The sequence below is a fragment of the Postia placenta genome (assembly GCF_002117355.1).
Source record: "Postia placenta MAD-698-R-SB12 unplaced genomic scaffold POSPLAscaffold_2, whole genome shotgun sequence".
Classification (NCBI taxonomy): domain Eukaryota; kingdom Fungi; phylum Basidiomycota; class Agaricomycetes; order Polyporales; family Adustoporiaceae; genus Rhodonia; species Rhodonia placenta.
In genome coordinates, this window is record NW_020169833.1 from 860,249 (window position 1) to 874,526 (window position 14,278).

At 52.2% G+C, this 14,278-nt stretch overlaps 6 protein-coding genes across 6 annotated transcripts; 5 read left to right on the top strand and 1 right to left on the bottom strand.

Moving 5' to 3' along the window:
* Positions 1-138: 138 nt before the first annotated feature.
* POSPLADRAFT_1165916 (hypothetical protein) lies at positions 139-1,227 on the top strand (the record flags this gene model as incomplete). The annotated part of the gene is made up of 5 exons (XM_024487901.1): positions 139-368; positions 418-532; positions 582-714; positions 763-1,100; positions 1,140-1,227. 4 exons carry the CDS (start codon positions 139-141, stop codon positions 963-965), a joined length of 681 nt encoding a protein of 226 aa, XP_024342717.1. The 3' UTR covers positions 966-1,100; positions 1,140-1,227.
* A 2,753-nt stretch (positions 1,228-3,980) lies between these two features.
* On the top strand, positions 3,981-6,095 carry POSPLADRAFT_1130851 (hypothetical protein; the record flags this gene model as incomplete). The annotated part of the gene is made up of 4 exons (XM_024483996.1): positions 3,981-4,019; positions 4,067-5,157; positions 5,209-5,931; positions 5,996-6,095. The coding sequence occupies 4 exons, from the start codon at positions 3,981-3,983 to the stop codon at positions 6,093-6,095; spliced, it is 1,953 nt and encodes a 650-aa protein (XP_024342718.1).
* Positions 6,096-6,746: 651 nt separating this feature from the next.
* POSPLADRAFT_1038439 (hypothetical protein) lies at positions 6,747-8,148 on the top strand. The gene is made up of 3 exons (XM_024477387.1): positions 6,747-6,803; positions 6,850-7,093; positions 7,145-8,148. Exons 1-3 carry the CDS (start codon positions 6,751-6,753, stop codon positions 8,054-8,056), a joined length of 1,209 nt encoding a protein of 402 aa, XP_024342719.1. The 5' UTR covers positions 6,747-6,750; the 3' UTR covers positions 8,057-8,148.
* A 317-nt stretch (positions 8,149-8,465) lies between these two features.
* Positions 8,466-9,198, top strand: POSPLADRAFT_1131964 (hypothetical protein; the record flags this gene model as incomplete). The annotated part of the gene is made up of 6 exons (XM_024484155.1): positions 8,466-8,588; positions 8,658-8,699; positions 8,756-8,827; positions 8,888-8,941; positions 8,999-9,037; positions 9,088-9,198. 6 exons carry the CDS (start codon positions 8,466-8,468, stop codon positions 9,196-9,198), a joined length of 441 nt encoding a protein of 146 aa, XP_024342720.1.
* A 733-nt stretch (positions 9,199-9,931) lies between these two features.
* On the top strand, positions 9,932-12,791 carry POSPLADRAFT_1131567 (hypothetical protein; the record flags this gene model as incomplete). Its single annotated transcript, XM_024484104.1, has 10 exons — positions 9,932-9,982; positions 10,033-10,188; positions 10,363-11,115; positions 11,167-11,229; positions 11,291-11,429; positions 11,481-11,688; positions 11,752-12,126; positions 12,177-12,230; positions 12,300-12,460; positions 12,562-12,791. The coding sequence occupies 10 exons, from the start codon at positions 9,932-9,934 to the stop codon at positions 12,789-12,791; spliced, it is 2,190 nt and encodes a 729-aa protein (XP_024342721.1).
* Positions 12,792-12,930: 139 nt separating this feature from the next.
* POSPLADRAFT_1052597 (hypothetical protein) lies at positions 12,931-13,799 on the bottom strand (the record flags this gene model as incomplete). Its single annotated transcript, XM_024480285.1, has 6 exons — positions 12,931-13,123; positions 13,178-13,245; positions 13,304-13,383; positions 13,444-13,489; positions 13,548-13,571; positions 13,692-13,799. The coding sequence occupies 6 exons, from the start codon at positions 13,797-13,799 to the stop codon at positions 12,931-12,933; spliced, it is 519 nt and encodes a 172-aa protein (XP_024342722.1).
* Positions 13,800-14,278: the final 479 nt, after the last annotated feature.

A 14,278-nucleotide genomic window follows, 5' to 3' on the forward strand; every position in this document is an offset into this window, starting at 1 on the left:
CATGTGCTATTGTTCCTCGTGTCCCTGTGGATGACTACCGGCTGATCGCACTACCTCCGCACAGTTCCGACCATGAAGGATATTTAAAGAAAAGCAAATCGTCTTTGACCTCAGTCGTACACCCCGTCTCTTCTCATCATGTCTTCCGATATTGCTGAGGAACTGTTCAACATTCTCGATGCCGCTGCTGATGCCGCGACTATAGTCTCTGCAAGCAAGCCTGCAGCTCGACTCATCATGAATATGCTTCCCAGCACGAAACTCAAGAGGGGCGACCAATATCAAGAGTCTACGCTTCGGCTCCTAGAGGCATCAAGGAAAGTCATGCCACCCGCCGTTTTCGAGGATCATTTCCATACATTTGAGAAGTCAGTGATACATCCTCTCTCTGTGTATTGTAGCTGATATGTCTCCAAGCATATGCGATACCAGGGAAAAGCTAGTGCTTGATGGCCTCATTCAACAAGTGAAAATAAACGGAGAAGCTGGAGAGTACAGGAAGAGGGCAAAGACTTTACACGCGAAAATGAAGGTAAGCCTGTGCAACAATCTGCTCCGTCATCTCTAATAGGGCGTCATAGATCTCGTCACAACAAGCTAGACGAGCAGCACTTCGGACTCTGCCCAGAGCCGCTTCCGTGGGCAGTAGCGCCGCGTCAGATACTGGTACATCGATACTTCAAGAGGCGAACAATCGCGGCGCAGACAATCACGGTACGCACTATAATCACTGAAGCTTTGCAGCTCTCACCTGTAGTGCAGATGAAGACGCCCAATCCATGGATATCACAGAAGAACGCAATGTGTACTGTCCTTCCTCCAGCACACTGACTTTGAACGATCCGTTCCGGGAGACCGCATCCGTCGTTGTGCAGGATCCAGATGACATCTCGATTTTTCGGTCCAACGTTTGGGAAGACGGCGATGATGCAAAGACCTCCGGGCGCACGACCCTTACCTCGTAATAAAAGCGATGCGCCGCTATATCATGCAAGACGGTAGGAAATCCGTGCCTCGGATCATGTGAAGCCTTTACATTGCTATTTGTCTGGGACGATAAGATCACGAAGACGAATACTAGGAGTGCTGGCCGCTCTATAGCCGATATCCCCATTTCTTAATGTATGGATGGAGCGTCACTTTATATGTAAGTCATAATACGCTTTGGTGTAAATTAGTCGCGTCCTCAGCCGAGGTCCATATTATATCGTGAAACCATTTTCCTGTAATGATCGAGTGGACCCACAGAGTACAAACAATGCTAAATAAACCCTAAAGTGGAATTGATTGCTGTTGTTCTTGTAGAACGAGCGCTTGAATCAAAGTCGTATGTTGTGTGAACGAGGACAGACTCAGAATCGGTGGCCCGTTGTATCTATGGAAGTCAGGCGATCACAGTCTGCAAGGGCAAGAGCTGTGAATATCCACTCGGTCCGGTTGACAAAACCCTCCTGCCGATTCTCGTGTTTCGTTCCGGTATCCGAGGTGCTTCACCAACCAGCTGTTCCATGACAATCGGATCGTCGTGATCTATGATCCACTTCCCGCTCATTCATGATTGGGCTTCCCTGCTGAAAGCTGGTGTTAGCAGTGCAGATATCACGACTCTTGGTCGGAACGCACTGATACCAGTCGGGCGGAATCCGTGGAGTATTGGGCTTACCAACTTGTCGTGATCCTTTCCTACTTCCTACGGGAATCACAAGCCACGGTGCAAGGGCGACAAGGCTTCAACGTGAATGACTTCAGCGTCTGAAGCCTCCTCATGGGAGGGTCACGGTAGGATGCCATCGAATGACAGTGGGGACATTTGGGCGAAGGGCTAATCTCGCCGCCTGCGGAGGGTCTCACACATCATGCTGATGGGAAGAGGCGCCTCGAGGTAGAGGAGAGAGAAATCTAAATCACCCCTTGCTGGTTCAAGGTGTTCGCAAGGCGAAGTCATCGTGGTTACCTTGAGGTTACTTGGCGGATCGCTGACCTACTGCTTCCAGTTAACGTCGATGCATCCCAACATCAAAGTGGCCTCACGAGAGATTCCTTCAGGCATTGGGCAGGCAGGCCAAGGTGCCGTCAAACGCAAGGAGCAGATCGACCACATTCGGATGATACTGCCGTCCTGCGGTGACAGTCCTTGGATCTGCCGTCTTCGTCACTGGGTGCAGTCACTCATCATGTTGTTTTCTAGCACTGCAGTCGCCTACCATCTACATATGACAATAATCCCACAGGCCTCACCGGGTTCGATACTGATTCTGATTCTGAGCGCAGTGAAAAGCTTACGATTTATGCCGGCTTATGAACGAGGCCCAAGAATGCAGGCTTGAAAGGAGTGAAGTTTACCACCAACTTAATGATTCCAGTGTCTACGGAAAACTCGAGGTAACTGAGCCCTAAGTTGACACTATTTCATGCTTTCCGACTGTGGCCTGTCACTTCGGAATGATTAGTTGACGAGTACATCGCCAGACGACCAATGGCATTCATCAGCGCATGTGAATGGATACAACATGAATTTGTGCGAGTATCAGCAATCTGTGGTACTGTTGAGAACCTTCGGAAGTACAAGATCATGCCACTCATCACGGTCTACATTGAGTCGGCCTATAATAGACCGCATGCGCAGGGTGCGCAGGCACATGGAAAGGTGATGTGATGTCAATTTCGAGCGTGGATAGGTGTTCGCGGTCGCTAGACTTTCAAGCAAGGTAGGTTTGTGCTGGCACATTTGGCTTGTGAGGAAACCCAGACAGCACTGAGAGCTGTGGATTCGAAGAATATCTATCGCATTGGTGATCGTAAATAGGCTCCTTGCAATCAGCTCGCACGACGCATCTAGAGCACCTGGATGTCAGTTGCGTGAGTTGTGATTCTCAGCTCATACGCACATACACATTAGCTCCTGTACATACCGCCGTGCTGCGCTTCGTTATCGCAATATGAATAAGGATAGCGAGTCATTTTTCCGGTAAGACTTCGAAGCATAAATCCTGTACTCATGATCATACAGTACGAACGAGACCGAACGTGGATTCCCGAGGATTTGTAGCGAGACGTCTTACCAGTAATAGTGCGTGCAAGTCACATAAAAAGCTGAAAATGTCTTCATCATCATGGATGGCCTGCACGGTTGTAATTCAAAAGTGCAGAGATTGTGCAACCGGAAAAGCAGCGAAAAATGTGACCCTCAATGGTCGTTTTCAAATATATCTAAATGAGGAAGCAGTCAGCATTATTTCAAGATTCCGCAGTGTGTATGAGGATTCTACTTGTTGTACAAGCATTCTCAGTAAAGCAGCCAGGTGCAATAAATGTAGTTAAATCAAGTATTTACTCTGAGCAGCGTTGAACTGTACCCGTGACACTTAGTATGCGCTGCCGCATTAGGTCAGTGTGGCTGTGGCTGTGGCTGCGAGGGGCGTTGAGTAGGTGGAGCATCCAGAAAAGGCAATCTGAGTCAGCGCATACGCCGCCCACGGCGTCTAGTTGGGCTTTCTCCTCACTGCCATTCACCTCGAACTCACTATCCTTCACCAACGCCCACAGCTGTGACCTCAACGTATACGTCGCTCTTGAACTAGTGTTTGTCTCTGGATATCCTTCCCGCTGTGTCGATTGCGGTGACGCTTTCTTCAAATGCAATGTTCTACCCGCAACAATCTCCGGGTATCGCCCACAAACTCCCTGCTCATCAGCATCCCCAAGTGCACGATCAATCGCCATGGTCTCGTCAGGCGCACCACCACCCTCTCGGGCCTCCTGCACACGTGCAGCCACCTACGTCTCCGGGCTATCCCCTATTCACAAATGGCGCACTAGGCGGCATGCAGCATCATCCTCATCCCCACATCCCAGGACCGCTCGCTCACCACCACCACCATCACCAGAACTCCTTGTCTCACACACATTATCCCTCACCGCCGAATGGGCATGTCATACAGGCGCTCAACGGGTCGCCCGTCAATGCGAACGCACCGCAGATGACGGTACATTGGCAGCAGCAGTTGTTGAAGTGCGAGGTGAGTACTGAGTCGGCCGTCGTAGACATTATCCTGACCCAATACAGATGATCAGGGCATCTCGCTCGCCTCACCACCGTGCGCGGGCCAGCGCTATGGCCTCTCGTACAGTGCAGAAGTCGGCGATTACGATTACCAACCCCAATGCCATTAAGCCTACAGAGCTGAATGGTACGGGATCAAAGGACGGCGACGCTAATGGAGCTTCAGGCTCATCGCCCGTCTCTTCTTCAGCAGCGACAACAGAATCTCCCACTGCATCTGCGGCTGGTGCTGATCATCCGTCGTCGACGGTCGCACCTGTTGTGGAGGTATCGAGACCGTCCGCTCCGCGGCCGCCACAGAACACCTGGAATTCGTTGGATATGGGCGGTGTCAATATCAAGAGCATCCCGAGGGCGTCTGGCCTCTTCTCATTCACTTTCCTTACCAATCTATATCTGAACCACAACGCACTCACTACCGTTCCGCCTGAGATCACCAAGCTGCGGCATCTGGAACTGTTGGACCTGTCTGGAAACAGTCTCCTTAACGTGCCTCCGGAGCTCGGGATGCTCACGACGTTGAAGGAGCTGTATTTGTTCGACAACCACTTGACGACGCTTCCCCCAGAGCTCGGGACTCTGCATCAGTTGCAAACACTCGGAATCGAGGGTAACCCGTTGGATCCTTCTCTCAAGCAAATTGTGCAAAAGGATGGAACCCCCGCTCTTATTTCCTACCTCCGAGACTCAAGTCCCGCCCCACCTCGACCTCCTCCCCGCGAATGGATGAATGTTATCCAACCACAGGAACGTGATGCCATGGCGGCTGACCCTAATGTGGAAACGGCTCGCGTTCTGTGCTATAACATCCTATGCGAGAGATGCGCAACCGAGCGCCTTTATGGCTACACTCCATCGTGGGCACTCACATGGGAATACCGCAAGGATCACATATTGTCGGAAGTTCTCAGCCACGACGCAGACTTCGTCTGTCTGCAGGAGGTCGATAACGCCCAGTACGAAGAGTACTTCTTACCGAACTTGGCGGAGCACGGGTATGAAGGTGTCTACTGGCCAAAGTCGAGGTATAAGACGATGAGCGAGACGGATCGTCGGTTAGTCGATGGGTGTGCTACATTCTTCAAGGGGTCTAAGTACGTTTTGCACGCGGCTCTTGGATATTCTGGCGCTGACCTTGTTGGCAGATATACCCTCGTAGAGAAGCAATTCATCGAGTTTAGCGCGGTTGCAATGCAACGCTCTGACTTCAAGAAGACCGACGACATGTTCAATCGCGTACTTGGAAAAGATCACATCGCCACCATATCCTTGCTCGAGAACAAGGTGACTGGCACGCGCTTCATCGTCGCCAACACCCACATCCACTGGGACCCGCAGTACCGCGATGTCAAACTCGTGCAGGTTGCGTTGCTGGTTGAGGAAGTCGAGAAGATGGCCAACGGGTTCGCAAAGTATCCGCCACGGCTACCGCCTACGCCAGTATCAGCCGGCGGTACATCGACTGCGCCAGGCGCGGGTGACCATAATGCGTCATCCCGCCCACCACCTGTTTACACAGATGGAACGAAGATCCCCGTGATAATCTGCGGGGATTTCAACTCTGTGCAATCAAGCGGTGTCTATGAGTTCCTGTCATCCGGCACCGTCCCTCCCAATCACGAGGATTTCATGTCGCACCTCTACGGCAAGTACACTTCAGAAGGTCTTAGACATCGGCTAGGACTGAAGAGTGCGTACACAACCGCGGGAGAAATCCCGATGACGAACTACACGCCGGGCTACACCGGGGTGATCGACTACATATGGTACTCAACGGCCAATTTGTCGGTGAACGCGGTCCTTGGCGAGGTCGACAAGACTTATTTGAAGAAGGTGGTTGGGTTCCCGAATGTCCATTTCCCATCAGAGTACGTGTCCACATTCCTACTGGTATAATCTACGCGAAGCTGACGATTGATTTATCTACGCCAGTCATCTGTGTATCGTCTCTGAGTTTCGTGTGCGACCGCCACGAGACCCACAGCCTCGTGCGCCCCCTGTATTCCCAGAGTCTTCTCGGGCGTACATGTAGTTATCTGAGGTGATATAGGCATGATGGCTCGACACTCCCGCGTTCATTGGTCTTGCCTTCATCTTCTTTGTATATATATTTTATTCTTGTAGATATGCTCCTTGGCATGTCCCTCCTCCGCGTTCAATGTTCAATAAACCCCTCTCATTTTTCTTCTACTGTTCTTCATGTCATGTCATGTTGTCTTGTCCCTGTCTTGGCCGTACCCCGTCGTCCTCTGTCACTGTTTTGCTTTCCGGTCTAGTCTATCCTGTCGCGTTCAACACCCTGCAATCATTGTAGCATGTGCGTGTACGTCTCCTTCAATCACGAAAAATCTTTCAGTCTCAGGTCAAGGCGAGCTCAAGTGATCAGCCGCAAGGCTTCGTCTTTTGCTTGATCTCTGTCTCCGATCTTCGATCGTTTATCAGTATTACTATCTCGCGTTGAGTCCACTGCCGAGTCACAGTAGCTTCAAGGTATTTTTAAGGTCCAGTTCTCCGTTCCGTGATGTATCGCCATTCGTCCAACAGCGCCCAACTCGCCGCAGACCATACAAGTATATAAGCGCCCAATATTATAGCCGTACGATTTGAGATTTCGAAACATCGTGCAATGCTTCGGAACGGTCAAAAGCCATGTCCGCTCTCTGTCCACTCCCATACCTCTGCCCACGATGTCCGTCTATCAAGCCACAACCTCTGCACCTGTGAACATTGCATGCATCAAGTGAGTGATACTGTACGCAGTAGCGACGATCGCTCACGGTCGACAGGTACTGGGGCAAGCGGGACACCAAGCTGATCCTGCCCACAAACTCGTCGCTCTCAGTCACTCTTGACCAGGACCACCTGCGGTCGACGACAACCTCGCGCGCGGACCCGTCGTTCAAGAAAGACAGGCTCTGGCTCAATGGCGTCGAGGAGGAGATCAAGGACGGCGGCCGGATGGCCACATGCATTCAGGAGATGAAGCGCCTTCGAAAAGAGGTAGAGGCGAAGGACTCGAGTCTGCCGAAGGTGTGTCCTTATGTTCTATGCTTTATCAGGTGACAAACACCACAAATCTAGCTGTCCGGATACGCGGTGCACATCTGCTCTCGCAACAACTTCCCCACAGCTGCCGGCCTCGCTTCCTCTGCCTCAGGGTTTGCCGCCCTCGTCTCCTCCCTCGCCGCCCTGTATGCTCTTCCCGCCACACCGTCCGAGCTGTCCCTCATTGCCCGCCAAGGCTCCGGGTCTGCGTGCCGTTCCCTCTTCGGCGGTTTCGTCGCCTGGCAAATGGGCTTCAAGCCCGACGGCTCCGATTCGCTCGCCATCGAGGTCGCCCCGCGCGAGCACTGGCCGGATATCCACGCGCTCATCTGTGTTGTCTCCGACGACAAGAAGGGCACATCGTCCACGTCGGGCATGCAGCGCACCGTCGAGACGTCGGCGCTCCTGCAGCACCGCATCGCACACGTCGTCCCTGCGCGCATGGAGGCGATCACCGCCGCGATCCTTGCGCGCGACTTTGATGCATTCGCACGCATCACGATGCAGGACTCAAACCAGTTCCACGCCGTCGCCCTCGACACGGACCCGCCGATCTTCTACATGAACGACGTCTCGCGCGCGATCATCGCGCTCATTGTCGAGTACAATCGCGTGTCTGTCGCCAATGGCGGCAAGCTTAAAGCTGCGTACACGTACGACGCCGGCCCGAACGCTGTCATCTACGCTCCCAAGGAGAACCTGAAGGAAATCGTGGAGCTCATCATCAACTACTTCCCGCAAGCCGAGCCGTTCAAGGACCCCTTCGGACTCTTTGGTGCCGCGGGCGTACAGGGTAAGGTGGTAGACGGATTCAACCCTGCTGTTGCGCGGCCGTTTGGCGTCGGCGCTGTGAAGGGCCTCATTCACACTAGGGTTGGTGACGGGCCCAGAGTTCTTGGAGCGGGCGACGGTCTGTTGGGTGCCGATGGTCTGCCAAGAGCAGACTGAGGTCGCATTCGTGTTAGATCTATCTCATTTGGGTCGTGCTGGTGCGGATGTACGTTCGTCGAATGTGTACAATTGACCTGGTTGCCACCATATAGATTGCTTTTGAGATGCGTGCCTGCGCTGATTCGCTTAGTGATGCTTGACCAGCTGCATGCTACGTTCCGCTATGGATGGCTAAATGTAGGTTGCTTTTCTGACAACTTCGCTGAACGTTCTGTCAAAGTCGACATATGTTCACGCATACGTGAAGGGAAGGACAAGTGTGAAGAGTTGGAACCATATATAATGTCGCGATTCTGCCGTGTTTGGTGCATTCCTCATGTTCATTCCCTTGCCACTGACCGCCGCTCGTCTTTCCACTCGCCGCCAAGCCCTTCACATCCGCACTTGCGCTCCGTCTCGCACCATCATGGCACCCCCTAAGCCCAATACTAAACCTCCAAAGAAGGCCGCAGTCATTCATAACGTAGCCAAAATTGCCTCCGAGAGCGACAAGTTCAGGAGGGTCGTCTGGACCGGAAAGCACAGCCAGGTGGGCTTATAAGCCGTCTCGCACCAAAACTCGCTCAGGCTACATACCGACTGACATGACGACGCGCAGATGGTCATCATGACCGTCCCTGTCGGTGGGGAAATTGGAGAGGTCAGTCATTGGTCGTTCCGGCTATGCCTTAGCTATCAACTATTTGTTATATGCAGGAGACGCATTCCGTGGATCAGCATCTCTACTTTGTGTCTGGTACCGCACAGGTGATCACAGAAGGAAAGCACGTATGTATTGTTTTCGTTGGTCACGCCCTGTGCCCCTCATGTCTAGTCGTTCTCTAGAAGGATAACATCAGCCCGGGGGACCACGTTATCATTCCAGCTGGGACGCTGCACAACGTCGGTTGATATATGCGTCAATAGCAGTACCAGAGCACTCACGAGTCGTTCTCCCAGTTCCTTAACACAGGTCCTAATCCTCTCATAGTCTCCACGGTAAGCGTGATAGTCCTCATTAGTCAAGAAAAATCTTATGGTGTTGGCAGGTGTACGCTCCCGCGGAGCACAAAGCGGACACGGTTCACGACAGTCTGGAGCAAGGTGAAAAACTTGAGGATGAAGGCAAGGATGAACCTCCGGAGTGGGCGAGGAAGTGATCGTCGGGTCACTTGGTGCATCGCATGTTGACTGGAGAAGATACGAAGTGCCAAACCGTTGTTATGTTTTGGATGTATAACGCTGGAGCGTCATGAAAATATTTGTACATACTGCATCATGCGCTGGGGCAGTGAACATTCAGCTGCACGAGCGCTCGGTATGCGAACATACTGATCGACGCGGACTTATCGCGCTTAGCGATCTCGGAGCACAGCGACGCTTGCCCTTATACGACCCTCACCACTGTCATCTCATCCCTACTTTCCATACGCGATTTATATACATAACTTGTTATCAGCGACGCTGTGCAGCTAGCAAAGGGTTTCAAATGCAGGACAACGACATCCCTCCAACTGTACCGCTGAGGTACTCCATTGCTGGGTGTTCAGAGCATAGCGGGACCTTTGTCGCGGAGAACATCCTAGTGGACAACCCTACAGACAAGTCTAGCCGATGGAGTGGCGCATACAACTCGTCCAATGCCAAACAATGGGTCCTGCTACGCCTGGCAACCCCCTGCATACTCAGTTGAGTGCGAGCGTCTCGGGTTACAGCCAAAGCTGTCTGCTGAAGCTGCGTCAGAGAGCATAACGTTCGGGAAGGTATGGTAAACTATGTCTTCATAGAACGAACATCTCAAGTATGCGTTGCCAGCATTATAAACGTATGTAGCCAGGCGAACAATACCTCGTGAACGTTCACACATATGGCAACGCAGAACATCCATGTAATATGAAAACGTTCAAGGTCTACGTTGGGCAAACTGAGGACAACATGATTGAAGTAGATATCTACTGCTCAGGCTGATTGCGTCGTATTCACAAGATCGACAGGCCATCAGTGGTGCCCTCAAGAACGATCCCGAAAAGGAGACTTTCTCCATCCGACACAGAAACAGTGCTGGCATTTTCTTCCCTACTCGCTATATCAAGATTGTGCCTATCTCGTGCGTCTTGTCCATCTTATGGAGGTGTACGTCGACTGACCGCGTGTGTTGCCTGACTCAAGTGCCCATGACCCGCACTACCATACCTCAATCTGGTATGTTGCCCTTTCTGGAGTTTCTGATGAAGCATATATGAAGATCATATGTGAAGCGCACGAAGAGGCAAGGTCTCAGGACGATTACTATTTTACGACCCACTGAGTGGACCATTTTCTAGTATCACGAGGCGTCTGTGCTCCGGCACGTCCTTAAACACCTACGCAAGCGGCGCTTCCTTACCCCTTTCGCCGACATACTTTCGCGCTGTGGTATTCAGCTCGAGCACCCGCGTGTGACAGACCTATACGACAGTATCGTGCTCCAGGGGAACTGGCCCCGCTCGGAAGAGCTCCTCCAGCGCCTCGCATCCGAGGGCCTGCTTGATGAACACCAGCGCGCTAGCCCTCTCCGTACAGAGTGGACGCGGCTACACGGCTTGGATGCTGACGGCGACGCACCATGCAGGCGAGGGGGACACGCGATGTGTATGGACGAGGAGAACGGGCTGATCTACCTCTTCGGCGGATGGGACGGCCAGCGCAACCTGGACGACTTCTGGGTATACGACGTGCGTGCGGACGTATGGCGTCTACTGAGCCTTGCAACTGGTCGCGATCTGAATGGCCCAGGCCCGCGCTCGTGCCACAAGATGGCCTTTGACAGGAAAACGGGATCGATCTACGTCTTGGGACGGCTGCTCGATAGCGATGACGTCGATCAGCCCGCGATGAACAGTGGAAGCGTTAATTCTCCTAGTGATAGTTCAGGCGTGCCGGACATACGCGCTGCTTCGGCATCGCACACGGTCGATATCCCACGAGCAGGGAGCGTTACGCGACTCGTATGGCCTTCCACCCCGTCTGAGTTCTATCGATACCATACGCGCGGTCTTGATGCGGGAAAGTGGGACTTGTTGACCATGGACACCCAGGTCTCGTATAGTCTCAATCATCTGTAATTGCATATCTAATCACTCGTTTAGCAGGTGTGTGGAGGACCGCCATTGATATATGATCATCAAATGGTGGTAGATTCCGAGGCGCAAGTGATCTATGTCTCGGGGGGACGCATTTTTGACAGAGAACTGCGCATGAACAAATACATAGGCCTTTTTGCATACGACATTCGCAAGGGGTCTTGGAAAGAGCTCAGGTCAGCGATCCCCCAGCCTTCTCGTAAAACCATGTACTAAATATACTGCAGAGTTCCTGGGGCAATTCCCACTGTTTTCCAACGATTCGGTGGGTAAATCGTGTCGATGTATCTCTGATTCGGCGCTGATTCGTCATGGTACAGGGCACTCAATGTTACTGGAACCATCGTCTCACACACTGATCATACTTGCCGGCCAGTACAGAGAGCAGTACGCGGCCGACATGCATGCGTATCATATACCGACCGGCACATTGACAGAACTCTTCTCGAGTGTCACTGCTTCAGGCGGACCGGAAGCATGTTTCACGCAGCGCGCAGCTATTGATCCAGACCTCAAAGAGATTTACGTGTGAGTAGCTGTACGTATAACATCGTGGTTGCCTTGGCTGATAGCTCCTCTGCTATATGATAGCTTCTATGGACTCATACGCGATAGTCCCGGTGTTACTGTGCTCGACCCTGCGTCATCCGTGTGGGTATATCGTTACGACCGGCCAGACCGCCCGGGAAAATGGAGCAACACCTCGCCGGCCGACACCTCTGGTGGGAATTCTCCCCATGGCGACCCAATCAGCGCGGAGACACCACAGCCGCGCTACGCCCACCAGGTTGTCTACGATCGACGCAGCAAGATCGCATATATGCACGGTGGAACCTCTGGGGTCGTGACCAATGTAGCCAGGACCCCAAGTGAATGGACAGGAGATTGGCCAGTACAAGCATTGGAGGGCCTATGTGCCGTAACGGAGGTCCGGCTCGACGATTTCTGGAAGTTGCAGTTGGAGCGGTATGTCGGCCATACGTTGCGAAGACAACTTCTCAGTTAGTCTCTTGTAGGCCGGCCTTATCGGATATTCTACGTCGTGGCCTATTTGAACTACGGCGTCAACAGTGAGTGGCTACGGTGCTTATTTGACCATACAGGACTCTCACCCTCCGCTCCAATACCCTTCGAAAAAGCTTCCGCGAGCTATGCGAGGATGCACCGCCTGTGAAGGCACTCACATTCTTGCAGAGAGAAGTGTCGGCCGTTGTAGATCACAGGATTCAGGAAGAGGCACACGATTTTCACTCTTTATTGTCGCATCTCCTGGCTGTGCCGCCAGGAACATCGTCAGAAAGTAGGCTGCTCGTGACTTCAGTTTCAGATCCGCTCGGGCAATGCCACCTAACATTTCTTCCATGGCAGACTCCTCGACCCAATCCTCGTCGCAGGACGCAGATATGCCGAATACCGAAGCACCTAGAGAAGAATTGATGGACGGGCCCCCCGCCTTGGTATATACGATGGAAGTGGATCCACAAGAAACGAGCAGAGGCGATTCACCCTCTCCGGCCAGATTCAAACAACGGACGGAGCTGTTCGAGAAATTGCTTGTATTCGTGAATACGAGCGCAAAAGAGCCTGAGAAGGATTTATCGGAATTAGTCAACACGGATAGGGAGGAATGAGCACGAGAAGAGGAAGCCTTGCGGAGATGGCATTCGGTATCAGGGCTTATTGTACACGTTAACGTCACCAAGGTTAAGCATTGTACTTCTAGACCTATGATCGGGAAACACCCTGTTCAATCAGAAGATATTCGCCGATCTACTCATCGAGATTGATCGCCCGACCAAACTTCGCGTACAGTAGCACCTTCAGCTCCTTCATCGTCTTCTCAGAATCTTCAACACGCTCGTTGAGCTTAGACAACTCATCGGTGAGACGATGTTGGTCCTTCTCCAGTCTTTTCATGGCGCGAGCGTGAGATAGATGGAGGAATGCTTCTCCAACTTTGTACCTGTGTCATATGTGATCAGACCAGGTATGTTCGAGACCTACCTTACTGACGTACATGATAGGTTGGTCCTCGTCCGCGAGCTCGATTTCCATGGCTAAATCGTCGAGTGTTTCCTTTTCTTGCTGATGTACGACCGTTGACTCGTCGCAGCCCTTGCCTGAGGGAAGAAGTCGCACTTACCTTCAACCCCTCCATCTTCTCCTCCAGATTTTGACGTCGCGTGTTCAACTTTGAGAATGTGTTTATCCGCTGCTGGTCCTCTACGAGGCGAGCGGCGGTATAGCACTGAGTTCATGTCACGAAAGCATTCAGTTACATACCCCAAGTCACCTCGGCGGTGTCATCGTTTTCATCATCTTGAGCGAGCTGCGAATATCGAGTTGTCGACGGCAAGTAGGTAGACGAAAACCCATGTTGGACGCACCATGCGCATTGTTTCGCCAGAGACCTAGGCGAGCAGGGCACGCGTGAACTGACAGAGTTCAGCAGAGGTCGAGTTGCAGCGCTGCTAGGGCCTGTTGCAGGATGTACGCCGTTCTGACGTTGTCGGGCACGAATATGATCGCACATCAATTGTGGTATTGTCACATGACCATCGGACTGCAATGAGGGCTCGGCTCCATTTGCCAGTCGTCGTCCGACGGATCTCTTCTTCCTCGTTCCACCAGTATGGCATTGCGGCGTCCTTATCGACTTCAGCCAACATGACCCCTCTAGACACTCCAATTCGCACATCAGAATGTATTGATACTGGCGAAGCAGTGAAGCGCTCTGATCATCCGAACAGGTCCTTCAAAGTTCAAGCCTTCAGGACCTGGAATGACTTTGTTTGTCAGGTCTGCCCCATAGTAGGATTGACAAATGTCAATAACCTTACTTTTGATGGTATTTATTCGTCCAAATCCAGTATTTACGCAGCTTCGCCTGTATATACGCCTTCTTACTATAACGTGTCATCTCACCAAGGTTCAAAAATGATATGCTGTTACGCTTTGCAAATCTGATCTACCTGGTCCAACATCAGACGTCTGAATTTCATTGCAACAGTGGAGGACGTTTTCCTCTGTATTGACAAATTTCAGCTCCTACAATAGCAACCGGTTGGGGCATCATTCCCGATGGATAGAATTGGCGTGACGCGCATCACCAGGTGGC

Coding starts and splice junctions, on each gene's coding strand:
- POSPLADRAFT_1038439 (XM_024477387.1), top strand. CDS start 6,751: ATGTCCGTCTATCAAGCCACAACCTCTGCACCTGTGAACATTGCATGC. Junction 6,804..6,849: donor GTGAACATTGCATGCATCAA/GTGAGTGATACT, acceptor CACGGTCGACAG/GTACTGGGGCAAGCGGGACA. Junction 7,094..7,144: donor AGGACTCGAGTCTGCCGAAG/GTGTGTCCTTAT, acceptor CCACAAATCTAG/CTGTCCGGATACGCGGTGCA.